The sequence below is a fragment of the Haemaphysalis longicornis genome, unplaced genomic scaffold (genome assembly GCF_048455015.1).
Source record: "Haemaphysalis longicornis isolate Haplotype H1 unplaced genomic scaffold, Haemaphysalis longicornis Haplotype H1 scaffold_1, whole genome shotgun sequence".
NCBI lineage: Eukaryota > Metazoa > Arthropoda > Arachnida > Ixodida > Ixodidae > Haemaphysalis > Haemaphysalis longicornis.
In genome coordinates this window covers 295,404,539-295,421,723 of record NW_027526203.1, presented here as the reverse complement: position 1 = coordinate 295,421,723, position 17,185 = coordinate 295,404,539, and the positions used below count along the sequence as shown (strand labels likewise).

At 45.6% G+C, this 17,185-nt stretch overlaps 2 protein-coding genes across 3 annotated transcripts in view; one reads left to right on the top strand and one right to left on the bottom strand.

The window, feature by feature from the left end:
* LOC144148386 (uncharacterized) overlaps positions 1-17,185 on the bottom strand; it is a 105,329-nt gene that overhangs the window by 40,222 nt on the left and 47,922 nt on the right. For both annotated transcript variants that reach the window (XM_077679929.1, XM_077679937.1), the window contains one exon: positions 1,817-2,500. In XM_077679929.1, coding sequence (XP_077536055.1) covers positions 1,817-2,500 — 684 coding nt within the window. The remainder of the gene's footprint in view (positions 1-1,816; positions 2,501-17,185) is intronic.
* Positions 8,744-17,185, top strand: part of LOC144148403 (cytochrome P450 3A5-like) — a 157,972-nt gene continuing 149,530 nt past the window's right edge. The window contains exon 1 of the mRNA XM_077679949.1: positions 8,744-8,940. The gene's annotated coding sequence lies outside the window, so the exon portion shown is untranslated. The remainder of the gene's footprint in view (positions 8,941-17,185) is intronic.

Here is a 17,185-nt window from a genome sequence, read left to right as displayed (position 1 = left end):
GGTAAACCCCACAATCAATCAATCAATCAATCAATCAACACTCTGGAGGAAAACTGATTCGCCAGCGAAGCTTAAAGGGATCCTTCTGGTCCAAGTAGAACTTTTTTTACGTGCAGCGGAAAGCTCACCCTTCCGTTGCAAAGTTTGTCGCCCCTTTCCCATCATTTCCTGCGTGTTTTAAACACCGCCATTTAAACGCATATACGTAATCGATTCTCCCATGTGCGGCACGAAGCAGAGATGCTACTATTGCACGGCTTTTTTCTCTCACTTCCGGCGAAGAGAAGCCTCGTCGGCTCAACGTCGGCGGGTTGCGGGGGCACCTTTGGTTAATTAGCGCTTCCTGCAGCACGCTTGCGCGCTATACTTACCTTTTTTACTCTACCACCATGCTTCTCGTTACAAGATATGGGTGCAGCTTGTCAAAACACGCCTGCAACCTGCTTGAATGCACCGCTGATTTGCTCTGTGCCTTCCCTGGAAGGCCGTTCATCGCGACTGATGAAGCGGTTCGAACCGGCACGTTTCGTGCACAGGTTCTGTGCTGCTTTAAAATTACTTTTTGACATGCCGCCGGCAGGAATTACCGCAGCACCGTAAAGCAAGCCCCCGCACCGGCGGAAAGGTATGGGAGACGGCGCTTTGTCAGCCGTGCGGCTGATAAGGCATTCCTTTTTTCTTTTCTTTTGAGGTTTTGAGGGGAGGGGGGGGAGAGAGGAGAGAGGGGCCCGAAACTGTCTGACTTTGCCTGTCGACACCTCATCAGGCCCAGGGGGGGAGTTTGGTAAACGGTGCGTTCAAGATCACGAGTTCTCCACTGCTTTAAACTGTCTTCAAGTGCCACCAATAGGAACCACCGCAACGGGCAGTCAGCGGAGGGCAAATCCTGAGATGTTTGAGACGTCACTTCTGAGGAGCGAAGCATCATGGGAGGGAACGCTCGCGCGCCGTCAACAGCGAGGAGAATGGTAAAAAAGCAGAAAACGCGCCGCGGCGACAATGCGCGGTCAGTTTGATTTACAATTTCTCAGCTAATACTTATCGCTTCAACAAAATTCTTGAAGTAACAAAACTTGTTGCTGAGCTAGTTGGTACATAGTTCAAACAAAGTTAAAAACGTGGCGCAAACTAGACGGGACAAGAGAGACAAGAAACACAGATACACAGAATAAGAAACACAGATACACAGAAACACAGATGTGTTTCTTGTCTCTCTTGTCCCGTCTAGTTTGCGCCACGTTTTTAACTTTGTTTGTTCTTGAAGTAGGTGATTACTAATGCATTTATTTATTTGGTTATGTGTGCATCCATGTATCGGTGGAGGGTATTTCAGGACCCCTTTAAGGCAACTAGTGCAGTGCAAAGGTAAGCAGGGAAGTTTAGGGTGAGCCTGTTTGTCTTGACGAAACGAGGTCTAACCTACCAGAACACAAATTAGTTCGTTAATGACAGAGGCATTTATAAGCCACTCTACATTTTTTTCCCTGTGTTCCCCTTGTTAGAGACACCGTCTCGCAAGCTCAGTATCTTTTCTGAAAATAAATTATAGTTTCTGAACCCGGTTGTCACAAAAATATCGTTCTGCTCAAACTCGCCGACAGAGAGTACCTTTACATACAGGCATTTTTAATTTTTTTAATATGCCTGTGTAATGAACTCGCCCCTATAAAAAAAAACTTGAATAACTTTGCACCGTTAAACTTTGCAGCTGGCTTATCATCGCAAGCAGCTTCATTTCATTATGTGCATGGCTTTGGATAATTTTTTTCTTTTTTTTTTCTTTTGCAGTAGTCGGGGCAGCTCGATATTTATTTACCTTCGTCGGTGGCTAAGTCATCGAAGTCGAACACGGCCGCTGTGGATACGGGGCTGGACGGGTTGGACGCGCCGGGCGGCTCCTCGTCTTTTTTCTCCTGGGGCGATGCCGAAAATACCTTTTTGACACGGTTCCAGCGAGATTTGCGCTGTGACTGGGGCGATTGTGGCGACGGGGCATTGCTCCGTTCTGACGCAGAGAGGGTGAGCTTCGAGGTCTCGTGCGCGGATGGGCATGAAATTTGCTGTTGAAACTTTGACTTTCGGTTGGCGTCACATTCAGGGTCAAGATGATGCGGTGCGCTTTGAATGTAAGTTTGTGATTTGGAGCGCTCTTTCGGCAAAAGCTGCAGATCGTCGGATGTTCTGGAATTTCTGGAGGAGGACCCGAGCTGGTCAGAGATCTTGCGCCTCCGTAAGTAGTCGCGCCCTCGGGATGTAGAACTGTCCTCCGGGTCGCTGGGAGCGCCGTAACTGGGAACGTCGGAGTCCGTGCGCAGGTCCACCTTGAACTGCGCCTGGGAAGGACCACATTTGACTGCTCGCGGCTGGTGCTGCCTCTTGACAGTCTCGCGTCCCGTCTGGATGAGGTTTTTCACTCTTCCCCAAGCGCTTTTGGGAACTTTCTTGCACAGTTCTTCTGAGCCGTACGAGTCACCCATGTCTGTATACAGGGTGTCGGAATCTGAAAAAAAAAAAGAAGCGAAGGAATTAATTATTCTGTAAAATAAAATAAAGGAAATAAGGCATTTGTTCCGAGATGTACTCCAAATTTCATATTTATGTGCGCTGGCCCATGAGCACTTCATAGGCACTATATGGGGAACGTATATTAAGCTAGTCGTAGTCAAGCTGTTATTTTCTGAGTGATTTAAAATTCGATCAGCAAAAAAGCACGAAGTGGTTTAAGATAGAAACCTACAGAAAGAAATGGCTTGTTTCCCTATGAAACTGCGCGCTAAGCAGGTTCGTCCTTGGGCTGTTCTTTTTTTTTTGACATGGAAGTGCGTGATGTTGATGGGATGTCATTCTGCCACATCATCGCGGGTATATATCCTACGGAAAGAATCGTACAGTATAATAATGAATATATATATATATATATATATATATATATATATATATATATATATATATATATATATATATATATATATATATATATATATATATATATATATATACATATATATATATATTGTAGAACAGAGACGTACGGGACGAGGGATTCCGTACGGACACATATCAAAGTCGCAGTCCTTATTGCCAGTGCTGTTTGGCGTTTTAACAGTGTTTTACAGTGCCGAATGAGGTATGATTGCCTTTTTTTTTAATGCAGGAATAAATAATTGAAAATTCAAGTCGAGAAAAAATGCGCCGTTTTTTCCGGAAGCGGGAATCGAACCCAAAACATCCGCATAACGCGTGCGGTGCTCTACCATTGAGCTAGTTCCGCGGCGACTCCCCTCTCGACTATACCGCGGGGTTTTGTATTTACGACTGCTCAGAGCCCGGTCAACTAGCGCCGCCCCTCGACCACCGCGGGAAGACGTAGAACGTCTTTTCCCAGCGGCCGCACGCAAGACGTGGTCGGAAGTCGGGGATAGCCAAAGGCATTTCAGACTGCTGAAGCCAGAACCCTCGTAATGCATTTTGTAGACAGCACTGGCAATAAGGAAAAAAAAAAGGCAATCATACCTCATTCGGCACTGTAAAACACTGTTAAAACGCCAAACAGCATTGGCAATAAGGACTGCAACTTTGATATATATATATATATATATATATATATATATATATATATATATATATATATATATATATATATATATATATAGAAAGAGCAAATAATTAGTCTCGTAACTTTGCCGTGTAAACTTTGCCGTCCTGACAGTAAGTAACGCCATTCTCATGTGCATCAGAAATCCTGCCAATGGCCTGTGCCGGGAGTGCACTGTCGCTCTTAGGACACCCTGAGCCCAAGGATGACACATTGCAATAATTAGCCTGTCAGGACCTGGTATTCATGCTTGAGGCACTTCTCACAGTCCACCCTTCGCAAGCATTCCAATCAAAAAGAGAGATACTGCTGAATCTAGCTTGGTTGTTCGTAAGAATCAAATAACATCGTAGCCGACGGGCTGCCACCGTTGTTTACAAGCGCCAAACGACATTAAAGCGCCGAGGCTGCCAGAGCGCATCCGATACAGCGTAATTAGCATATTTTCGGGAGCGCGGGGCGGGTTCTTCAGCCAGCGTGTTTGCCGTTTTCCATTGACCCACCGCCCCCGATTTCGCTGCCTGGATTAACTCCCTGGTCACGCTTATCATGTTAGCGGCCCCAACCTGGGACAGGGGTCGCTGCTGGCGCCGGTCAACAGCGCCACCCGCGGACGAAGAATGGACTGGAAATGCAATGACGTGCGCATGCGCAGCATGCATTTTCTGCGTTGTTTAAATGCGCAACCACTCGCAGTGTATCATGATTCCAGTAAACACATGTTCGCTCGTATTCACGCCCCCTGACTAACGCCTAACTATAGCGGCCGCCGACGATCCTACGTCACTAAGTATGACACGTGACCACCCTAGTACCCCCTGCTAGTGATGCTCGTATTCAGAGGAAGTGATCGGGGTTTAGTAGTGCGATTAAACAGCGCGCGACTAGAAAAATTTTGGTTGCGCTGGGGGCTTGTTTTGGCAGTGACTATGGCTGCCGTTTGCGAGTACAACGGGGATAGCTATCTAGCTCGGCAAACTTTTAAGTGAACATTCGCACCGCAACGCGAACGAAGTGCTCCGTGAATATTGTAAATGAACCTCAAGCCCGCACAGTGCAACACCGCCTTCTCCGAGAGCTCATAATAACGGCGCTGTTCGGGACTTGAGTCGCTAAATAAAGTTTGTTCTCTCTCTCTCTGAATCTTTAAACGGCGAACATATGAACGTCTCGTCGGGCTAGGAAAACCATGACCAAAGCACACTTAAGGCCGATGCGCGGCGGCAAGTGATGAAGCACCCTCGACGCAACAAGCGCTGCCCGCATCAGGACGTTCTTTCTCTTTTTTTGACGCTCACACGACCATCCAACCTACCAGGGTATAGTGCACAAGGTCCCGTGGCATTGGGTGAAAGGACTGTCATTTGTGCAGTTTTCAGCCAACCGGTGAATTCAAAGGAATGGGTCGTATGCGCCGCTACAGTACGGCAGAACTGCCCCACCACGCACATGCCAAAAGAAAAAAAAAGGGAAAACTAACGCAATGCTTCCTTCATAGTGGCCGGGAGAAGAACACGTGCGGGATTAGATAAGAGCTTATGACAATCTCAATGCGAACAAAATTAAGAGAAGTTTGCACTCACGCGCGACACTTGAATGGCGACGCTGTTGCAGGTGAGAATTTCCGGACACATAGTTAAGTTGCAGTACCATTGTTTATTTGCATAGTTGTGGTGCTAGTAATCGTCGTCATATGCATCGAAAAAGTCACAGTGGTGGGTGCAGAGTCATCCACACCATTGTCGACTTCCACCAGCTCAACTGGCGAAGCTTGCACTAAGCCGCGCAAGGCTTGAGCCATAGCGAAGCTGCAGGATTTCTTTATATGTGAGCACTGAAGGACACATCACCACGCATTTGTACAAGTTTGAAATGGTTTATTTACCTTGTAGGAAAGGGAGCCGTGGACTCGGCGATGCTGTGGCTCTCCTACACTTATTCAGGTGTGTAAGGCCCGGCCGGAACTTGGAGAGCGGCGTAGACATGCGACCGCCCAAGCGCTCGGTCGTGTTCGAACTCCTGTGTCGCGTGGAACCCTGACCTGGCCAGGCATCGCCAAGTCTACGGCTCCATTTCCTACAAGTGGTGACCCGGCCGTGATTGGGGGCGATGGCGATGGTGTCGCTATAGGGCTCCTCCCTGGTGTCGCTACAGGGAGCCCTGTAGCGACACCATCGCCATCGCCCCCATCACGTCCGGGTCACCACTTGTAGGAAAGGGAGCCGTGGACTCAGTTGTGCGCTGTGGCTCTCCTACATTTATTGAGTGTACTTTAGGTCCGGCCGGAACTTGGAGAGCGAACACGTACGACAGCGCTCCAGGGGCGGTCGCATGTCTACGCCGCTCTCCAAGTACCGGCCGGGCCTAAAGCACACTCAATAAATGTAGGAGAGCCACAGCGCATAAACGAGTACACGGCTCCCTTTCGTACAACATATTCCGTCGTCCCTATGCACTGTTTTAGTAGTAATCGTCTTATGCATCGATATCGTCATGTTCCTCATGCCAAGCATTACATGCGTGGAGATTTTTTTTATTTCTAAAGCCACTCTTCCTCAGCGCTCCAGATTCTATCCTCAATCAAGGACCCCCCCCTTCCCATCCAAATTGTGTGGACACCAGGCCATTCTTCCCTCGAGGGAAACGAGGCGGCACACGCCGCTGCCCGCGCTCTTAGATTCCAGGTGTTTTCGTCGACGGAAGAGGACCTTTCCGAACTCTCCACCTGTCCCCCAGTCCCTCCCCGATACGCTGAAATCTTAAATAATTATCGCCAACTACGGCTTCAATACCCTCTTCCTCACCCATCGCTCAGCACACAGGCGGCTCGCATTTGGCGTCGACTACAGACCAAAACATTCTACAACACCTCGCTACTCCACTACATCTCCCCCTGCACTTACCCCTACAACTGCCCCCCTTGCTCCGTCCCGAACACCATACCACCTGGTCTGGGAATGCCCCTACGCGCCAAACCCGCTCCCTTCCCCATCCCCTGAGCAGTGGGAGCGTGAGCTGGCCAGCTCACGGTGCGAGGGCCAAGAACGCCTCATCGCTCGCGCCCAAGCTGCTGCGCTAGCTCGCGGCTATCTGGACTCAGAAAGCCACCCACTTTTATGCTCAATAAACGTTTTCCAATCAAAGCCACTGCGCGAGCCGGAGCACTCGTGAGCGCGAGGCACGCGCTCACGAGTGCTCCGCATTGTCGTGGTATTTTTTCCTGCAACTCCAAATTTACAGCTTGTACAACAGCTCCGCTTTTATAACACTTCTTGAGCTATGGGACGGTACGTACGAACGAACACTCTTTATTGCTTTTGTCGGGTTATCAGCAATGAACACAAAAACAACCGGAAGTTGTTACGGCCCAAAGAGCGGGGAACTCTAAACAAGCTTTCCAAGGTTTCATGACAAATTTGTTCCACATGGGAATTCCACTAAATTTTGCCCGCATGCTGCACGATGTTCCATACACAGAATGAACGAGTAAAAAGAAAAACGCAGCGAAATCTCCAATAGAAAGTAATTGTTACACCACCAACGAAAACAAAAGCATTAAACACGACCGCTGCCGTCAAGAGTAAAGGCATAAAATTAAGTCGTAAAGCTAGCATACACAGACAACATTTTAAACCAACATAAAAGCTTCCGTTTTACCTTTCACCAACCTGAAAGTTCGCGTAAGTATCCAAATAATCCAAGCAGTGGTGAGCTCAGAGTATGCTGTCGCAAGGAGGCTATTTTCACAGAAACCGCCGCCACACACAGCACTGCATCCGAACACCGGGTAGAGGAGAAATTTTCTTTTTCCGCACTAAATTTTACGTCGTTTTACGGTTGCTTTAGATAGACGGACCTGCGCTTTATAAGTAAGCGTCTGCCACAGCGATCATTACCTCCGAAGAACTCGCTCTAGCTGCCAGCAAAAAGCACACGCTGAAGGTTTCTTCAACGTGTGTTTTTTTGCTGGCAGTTAGAGTTAACGGTTAAGGTGTTTGTTAAGGGTAACACGTAACACCTTAAGTTGTGTTTGTTTATTGGTGCAAGGCCAGCGGCGAGGAAAGAGTGCCAAAACAAGGTTATTTGTTAAGAGTATAGTGGTACGGATGAAGAAAACTAATTAAAAGAAGCAAAACGAGTGAACTCCAGAAGTGAAGTGGGATAAAGGAAAATAACGGAGCGAGTGTACAGAGAGAGAGAGAGAGAGAGAGAGAGAGAGAGAGAGAGAGAGAGAGAGAGAGAGAGAGAGAGAGAGAGAGAGAGAGAGAGAGAGAGAGAGGGAGAGAGAATGCTCTTTAATGTGAACTGGTGAGGAAGCGAGTGTAAAGGGCCATGCTTATGGACGACAGAGAACCAGTTGTAAAAACTTAGTCTCTGAAAGATATTTGAAAACGTATTTGAACGAGAACACAGGTTCGTCCGAAAAAATTGATGGATGGAGTGAAATTCGTCATCGGTAGATTTCTGGAACGTGTTTGTGTCGTGTTGTGTCGTGAGCCCTACATGCAATTAGTACGTGAACCACGGATAGGCCCTCTCTACACCTGCCAAAAAGGGGTCTTGACGACCCAAACACGTAACACCATAACAAAAGTGGCAATGCAGCTGCTGAACGTAACAGGATAAAAAACCTGCTTTTAGCTTAAGTCATGCCCCGCGGCTCTAACGATCGGGCCCATACAGCTCCGTCTGCTGCACTGGTAGTGCTGGTAGGCCGAGCATCGCGTCCCCTCTGCGTGACTCGCTCTCTGGCTCCAGATTAGGCAAGAATACAGGCCCATTTCACTGATGCAAGGGTATGTCGATTAGATCGCGTTAGATGTACAGAGAGAGAGAGAGAGAGAGAGAGAGAGAGAGAGAGAGAGAGAGAGAGAGAGAGAGAGAGAGAGAGAGAGAGAGAGGTCACGATGAAGGTGAGTGATCGGGTCTTCGCCGTCTGCTTTCTTTGTTGTGAATTGTTCCCGCGCTCCGCCAAAGCCGGTTTGCTGCGGCGACGGAGGGAGGGAAAATAAAAATGCTCTAGCTTTCGCCGCCGCGCGCACCAAGCAAGCGTCGATCCAGCGCGACTGCCGGTGAGCTGTAGTCTGTCGGCGCCGAGCTCTTCCGTGGTGCACTGAGCGCACGCCGCACGCCAGCTACTACATTGCACATTTCCGTGCACGCGCGAAAAACGCGCCTCTAACACAGGGTGAGATTATCAATCGCCAGTCCAGAATGCCAATTTCACGCCGCTAGGACAACAATCTGGCGCCACTGTCGTTCCGCAAACTCAAACTTCCGGTTCACCTCCGGTTCCCCTCCGGTTCATTCACGGGTCACCTCTGCTCAAGAAACACGCGTCCTAGGTGAGCGAAATTTCTGCTGCTAAGTGTCATTCCTCCTTTTACGTCCTTTGGCATTTATTTGCATCCTCGATGTAAATAAATATTCCGTTAGTCAGTAACTTTCAAACAGAATGCATCGCTTGGTAAATCACGGGCTTCGGACCTCTGTCTGTCCGCCCTAGCAACAAGTGACACCGAGTTATTTTGGCTGTGGAACATTTGAATTATCTACTTGTAGGGAGCACAGTAATACCCCTGTCACACGGTAGATCTAATGACATTTAGAGCAAATGTCATTCGCTCTAAATGCCATTAATTCGGATCTACACAAGAATACCAAATGACATTTGAGGCGAATGACATTTAGCGGCTAACTGAGGTTCCGGACCTCAGTTAGCGGCCAAATGAGTAGCCTTGACAGCAGTGGCGCGTCACTAGAAAATAAAATTGAGCAGTAAACCAAGGACTACTGTTTCTAAAAACTTTCAGTAAACTTATATTTTCCTCTACATGTTGTTGTTCAAATAAAGAAAAACAAACAAGTACTAACCAAAAAGAAAATCTCATCCCCAGTGTGCGCGCTACCCTAATACAGATTTTTCGCGGATTTGTCTCGGCTTGTGATGTCTACTGATGTCACCTACATCACCTGAACCGGCAATTTTCCTGTTTTTATTTATAAAAAATAATCATTTGTTATGTATTCTTTAAAATATTACGTGTGAAAACATTCTAGATGTGCCGGAAATATAATTCAATATAATTCTGCGGTTTTTCCAGCTCACTAACCGTCACCGCTATCACAATCAAATGAAATTTGTTTCGCCGTGTAGACCCGCACGGCCGAAACGAATGTCAATAACAGCTAATGCCATTCACTTTGAATGACATTAGATTTGCCGTGTGACAGGAGTATAAGGTATATTCATACAGTGGGAGCTACGGAATGTGTCAGGCGTTCCGACAAATAAATTAAAAAGTTATTCTTCCAAATCCTGCTACGGTAACTGATGTCTCGTTTATCTCGTACGGACACTGAAGCCTGAATATTTTACTGAGGACTACCAGCGGGTCGTAGATTATGCTGAAAAAGGTTATGCTCATTATCATCGAAAATATCTATCTATCTATCTATCTATCTATCTATCTATCTATCTATCTATCTATCTATCTATCTATCTATCTATCTATCTATCTATCTATCTATCTATATATATATATATATATATATATATATATATATATATATATATATATATATATATATATATATATATATATATATATGTAGCGAATCAGAATAGGAAATGAGGGGCTCGTTGAAAATAACACAGAAATAAGGGTTGGCAGTCGAGAAAACCTCGGAAAGCAAAGGGGAGGATGTGGTAGATCATTGAAACAGATTAAGAATTTGGAAAGAAAGAAAGGACCGGTATTCTGGAGGTCGTGGGTTCGGATCCCACCTGGCGGGCATTTTTTCTTCACTTTCTTTCTTTCTTTCCAAATTCTTAATCTGTTTCAATGATCTACCACATCCTCCCCTTTGCTTTCCGAGGTTTTCTCGACTGCCAACCCTTATTTCTGTGATATATATATATATATATATATATATATATATATATATATATATATATATATATATATATATATATATATATATATATATATATATATATATATATATATATATATATATATATATATATATATATATATATATATATAGCTAGGTTGAATTAATTGATTTCAGGAGTAAAATTTGTGTGTTCTTCCCTTCGAACTGCCAAAAAACTCCCGGAAAGAATAAGGTGTTGCTTCGCTTCTTAATAACTCGAGTTGTAGCAGCGGAATGTACCTGAATGTGCGGTAGTTTTTCGGATAATAAATATCGTGCGTAGACATTACGAGCGTATTGGAAAGATGAGGGCAAACTACCTTGCCTTCATTTTGAATGCGAAATCGATTGACCGTAGAGTTTAGCGCGCCGACGCAACGGAGGTGATGAGCCCCGCCGTAGTGAAGGGCTCCGGATTAATTTTGACCACCTGGGGATTATTAACGAGCGCCGAAATCTCGGCGTTCTTGCTTTTCGCCTCCATCAGAAAGGCGGCTGCCACGGCCAGGAATCGAACCCGCGTCCTCATGCTCATTGAATGTGAAATCAGGCTGGAATGAAGCGCGAACACAATAAAAACTACCAGCTGTTATAAAACTGGGGCTGATAGTCATCCATGAAACCTACTGAGATAAAACTTCCCACGCGTATAATGTCGTTGGAGCACAGCAACGTCGCAAAATTTGTTTCGAGATTGTTCCAAGAAAACACGAATTCCGGCTGTTTTCTGAACCCCACGCCGCCGGCAGGAGCCCATGTACTGAGAGCAGGAGGGAATACCTAATTGTGTACGACTTTACGCCGAACAATTAGGAAAACAAACGAATAACTCACTATGTGCTATACCCATCTCTATATTGGTCCACCCATGCATGGCCGGTCACTCCCTTATTGAAGGAGGTCAAACGTGGCGACCAGGAATGCCCGGTGATAATACCAAGGAAAGAAATATTTGTGGTGGTACCATACATGCACAGAACATCACACAATCTCAAGAAGACTGGTATGCGTGCAGGCGCTGATGTTATTTTCTCTGCCTCTAACAAACTTTCTAAGCTATGTCCGATGGTAAATGGCGGGGGAAGAGAAAAAGTCGGCTGCTTGAAGAAGCACAGGCAGCAGTTTGTTCAGTGTAACCAAGGCGTTGTTTGCTCCCTCTCCTTAGACTGTGGCAAGACATATTGGCCAGACGGGTAGATGCGTCAACGAGCGGTTCAGGCAACATAAGAACCTCGTGGAAAAGACTGTTGTTTCGGGACACTTGGTTTCGCACTGTAGAAAATGAGCTTACGTTCCGTTGTTCGGAGAGTGCGAAGTCATCCCCAGAGAGAAGGATAAGCACTCACGCGAGGTTATGGAAGCGCTTGAAATTGAGCGGCTTAAAGGAACCCTGTAACACTTTCGATAAGCGCTTTCACTCTTTTCTTCGCGTCTGGAACCACTGCGAAAGTTATAGTTACCGCCAGCATAGAGCGGCACTGCGTGATTTGCTCGTCGCACCAGATACACCTTCAATTTCTGCTTTGTTTTTGTGACTTTTTTTTTAAAGTTGCTATTGAAAAGCGTTCATTGCTACAACTGCAGGAAAACCGGCCAAGAGCCACTGCATGGCCTTAGTGACGTAATTCGAGCCGTCGAAGAGCGTCGAGACCGGGAAAGAGAGAAAAATCTTTTGAGCGAGCATAGAGCAATAATTTTTTGTTGAGGTAGTTTGCGACCCCCTAATCTAAGTACTGGGTGTGTTGGGTGACTACGTTCTGCAAGAATTTAAGATTTCAAAAAAAAAAAAAAAATGAAAGGAGTGCTGCAGGGTCCCTTTAATGAAAACTCTGTAAGCATGCCTTCGGTTGCGCTCTCGCAAAAAGAAAGGGATTATCTGGTGCAATGTTTGTAACATGCTGAGGGAGAGAGGGTAAGTGTTGATACCAGGTTATGTTGACCATGCTATTGGATGTGCGGGGGTTTATATGTCTTTCTTTACTGAATAAAAAATCAGCTGTAGTTCAGCGCCTTGTCCTGTCGTTTCTTCCACCTGTGTCCCCGTCTGCGTGCGCCGGTAACCCTGTCAATACGGTTACTACCGCTAGTACAAACATGAACTCGAGAATTTCAGGAATGCACAGACTCGATCTATCATTACGGCTTGTCTCAGTAGTAATAAACATGAAGTACAATCATCATACTTCGTAAAAACACCGAAATAACGCCTTAAGTTTCTCAGAGCGAACCAAAGTTTTTAAATTTTTGCTGTCAGTTTCACATTTTTTGACTTTCATTCGGCTCTGACTGTATTCCCGACTACGCAGCTTGAACCATTCACGTAAGTAAAACATTGGTACACGGACTCTTGAAACCTATGGGCAGCATTTGCATGCGCGAAAGAAATGAAAAATGGTCGTGCAATTATTTCGAATAAAAGAGCTCTCATGACGCCTGCGACATAGATTAGCAGCGGCGCATTTCAGTGTATGCCCTCGCTTCAACATCGAATGAATCACTCAATCTTTAGTGAAAGGAAGAATGAGAAGGGGGTGGTGGTAGATGGTGATAAGAAGAAAAGAAAAAGGGAGGATAGGATTATTGAAAAGAGAATAAGAGCAAGAAGAAAAAGCAATAGAAAGGGCAAGATTGAGATGGAGAAGAGAAACAAGAAGATAAAGAAGAAAAACGAAATAAACAAGAACAGGCATAAATAAGAGTAGTAACAATAAGCTGAACAAGAAAAGAGAAATAAGCAGGAGGAGAAAGAAAATACGTTTATGGGAGCCAATATATAAGAAAAGAAAACAATAAGAACAAAACCAAGAAGAGGTATACGAACAATAAGAAGATGTCGAAGAGGCAGCCGCCGAAACATAACAAGGACAAGAAGCCGGGTAAGACGGCTGATATGACTGACAAGGACAGAAATATCAGGAAGAATAAACATATTAATAAGGAGACGACAAAGAGAAATAACAACAACGATGGAAAACTAATGAAGGTGAACAAAAAATAGTAGTAGGAGGAGGAGGAATAAACTTTATATATGCGAGCCTTAGTTGCTGCTGTCTGGGTAGTAATTGAAAAAAAAAAACTGTGAAGTATTACAACGAAACTACCAAGACCGGGAAGGGAATAAGAACAGTAACAATCACAATGTATGAAGGAGGAGAAGAAGAACGGAAAAGAGAAGTATGATTAGAATGAGATAGGAATAAAAAGGTTAGGACGAATAAGGAGAAATAAAAAAATGGGGATAAAAATCCAAGTTAGAAGAATAACTGTGTAGCATAACGAGAGGAGCGAAAGCAACAAGTGCAGCGAAAGCAATGTAAAACAGCCCTTAAATCGAGACATTCACGAAGCTCATTAGTACCTGCCTTGCTTGTAAAAGACGTACTTCCGCTGCACCGCGTTCATTACGTGATCAAGACATTGTTAAGGCAATGTTTGTCTGAGACCTTGCGTTACACCGGTTTCATCCACTACTACCCGCTGTGCAAGGCGCATACGTAAGTGATCAGTTTCGCTAGAGCGTTGTTGCTAATGGCCCCTCGAAATATGCCTGAGTACTGCCTCTGACTACTCATCTCATGCGACTATTGACAAACGAATTTCAGCACTCTGGCGCCAGTGAGAGTGTGCGTCAAAAATAATGTTTTGAAAACCGCCTGCCTAAATTTATCAAGTCGCTGTTTGCAGTGTACACGAGGCGGGTAACGCAGTCACATGTTGCCGATTACTTACATACACGAAGCATGAGGGCGTGGATGTTCTTGTTGATGTTACCATGAATGCTGATATGAAGAGGGTTTAGTTTTTCCTTATGCCCACGTTATTCTATGAAATTAATTTTTCCGTTCACCGATTCGTGCTGCCATCTACAAGACGAAGATGCACTGTAAAGCGTTCCTCCAGGTTGTGTTTCTTTTCTTTTGAATTATCAACTGGTAACCCAAGCGCTTTCCTGTCGTAGGCGTTTTGTAACGCCTCTGGTGGAAACTCTGATGGTTGTCAACGCTTAGTGCCATAACAACGGCGCAGAAAGGCGCCTACCTTTGACGTCGCAGAGAAGAAAATGCGTGAAAAAAAGTAACACCCTGGGATGGCGCTTACCCAGATGATTTTCGTGTGTATCGTTTTTCTGTGCTTTTTTATTCTGTTTTACTGTATCAACTAGCCCAGATAGGTTTCAATCATTGATGTCGAGCCGGCGCCGTTATAATAGGAGCTTTCTGAAGAACTGATCAATTTTATACGGAAGAAAACGGCGGAAAACAGCATGAAATACAGTAAAAGCTCGTTAATTCGAACTCGAAGGGGACCATCAAATTGTTCGAATTAAGCGCTGTTAGAATTAGCGGGCAGGCGCTAGAATGAATGAAAATCGTGCCACACTGCGCGGGCAGAACACAAAGAAGCCACCGCTGGACTCGTTATCGCGAATTAGGCGCTACTACACGTTTGTGGCAGGTGATTTCGTAAATAGTGTTTCGTAAATAATAATGGCATGCGCCGGAGCACTGGCGCTGGTGGCGTGGTGCCCTTTGTAGAAGCGAAATAAGCTGTTGCAGGAGCGTAGCGCGCGCGCCACGCTGTTGTTTTCCTGTTTCCTTGTTTTGCATCTCTAGCCAGTTTGGTTTGGTTTGGATTTGCAACACATTGTAATCACTCTGGGACAACTTATTCTGCGATGAGCGATGGAAACCAGGGATCATAGTTCGAATTAACCGTTCTGGATACCGACGCGTTCGAATTATCGGGAGTTTTCACCCCATTGAAATATATAGGGCTCTGCCGGGACCCGGGGGGTAAGTTCGAATTAACCGCAAGTTCGAATTAACCGAGTTTCATTTAACGAGCTTTTTTTACTGTACCATTTCGCGATACTCGTGAATTCATGACGTTATCGCCGATATTTTTATCCTGAATAAATGATGAGTGAAATTGCATCGCATCTGAGTTGCAACCATGCTGAAATGCGTACTGCCGTGGTGTGGGCTTTTTTAAGTCCCGCACTCCGGTAATTTTAACGTACGCTTACATCTCAATTGAAGTCGATACAAGCGAGAAATACTAAATCGAACAAAAATAGCAAAGAAAACCATACCTGTTCAGGCCAGTAATGGGAAGACGATTAATCGTAATCAACGCGCTTCTCCATTTGAAGACAGTGAATACTTTCGTTCTTTTAATGTAAAAACTCCATTTTAGCTACCTCCATCTCGGCACGCCTTCTCGCCGATCTGGATTCGTAACAAAACAAGAAGCTAAACTCGCGCCGAGGGTGCTGCGCGCAATATCCCCGTAACGTGTTGTAAGTTCTACGTGGTCCAGTCAGACAGCTGTTTTAAGGACAGACAGCACGAATACCTGAACGCTTGCAAGCAAAACGCGACATGCTGACATTTGGCCACGGATGTTGCAAACTATGGATGTTCGCCATGGTTTGAAGGCACCACAAGCTTGTTTCGCTCAAAGTACCTATATGAAGCCGGCGTCTATCCGTCTATCCGGCGTCTATCGAAGCGAACGCCAAGCCTCCGGTACTGATTAGCGCCGTACACCCCAAACCCAAACGTTACGCCTACGTATTGCACACTCGAGAGTTGCTGTGGGTATTTTAGAAAAGTGGTGCGTACATCCAGAGTAGCACATACTCGCAGTGTGGGATTGGCCAACCAAAGAATCTATCACGAGAAAGCTTCGCGTTCAACCAGCCGTTAGACGGAGGGGTGCAAGATTTTTTGTCTAAGGCTTCCTTTTATTACGGCTTCCTTTTTATGATAATAAAGGTTGTTAATTTTCGCTTCACCTTGCCACCGATAGTTCTTGGCGGGCTTGGATAGCCTCAAACCAGTTGACGGACCAGTTGGCTTTAGTGAATCTGGCCCGGGACATCCTCGACGCTTAATGTCGCGTTTAGATGGCGTTTTTTCCCCTCCCACCTTTTCGCTGCACGTCCTTGCTTTACCCGGCGCTTTTGTACAATTCAGAGCCGAACACTCCATTGGCTGCGGAGCAAAGAGCTGAACCCGCGCCGCATGTACACGAAGCTGCAGTACGATCTCCTTCCCATTCGCACCTGGCTACGAGGGCAATTGCTTAAAGACGGTTTCGAGGTGGCGCTATCGTCGCGCTGACGTAAAGCATGGTGTCATAATTCGTTTACAAACTGTTTATGATGACTTGATGCTAGCAATAACCATGAAGACTACTATACAACATCGTAGCATGCATGAATAAAGTGTTCACTCAAAATTTGCGTTTGAGTTAATTACAATTGAGGGAAAATAAAAACGGGGACATCGACAATTTTATAACGACTGAAGACAACGTCTAGAGTATGAACGAATAAAGTTTACTCTATACGAAAAAAAGTAGCCTCCTCGTATCATACACGGCGTTCTCGCATATCGCAGACAACCGAAGTAGTGGTTTGGTCAACTTGTTTTATTGGGACAAGTTGGAAGAGCATGGTAGTGGGACTGTTCGATAGCAGTTTGTTTGCACACACGCGAAAAGGCGGCCCAGCCGATAACTGCCGTTCGGTTTGAGGGCACCTCAATCAAGACTGAGTCAATTAAGAGTAGGATAGATCGAAGGGAAAGCAGATAGCGAGAAGAAGAATGATGAAGGAACATATGCCGCATGCACCACCTTGACAGC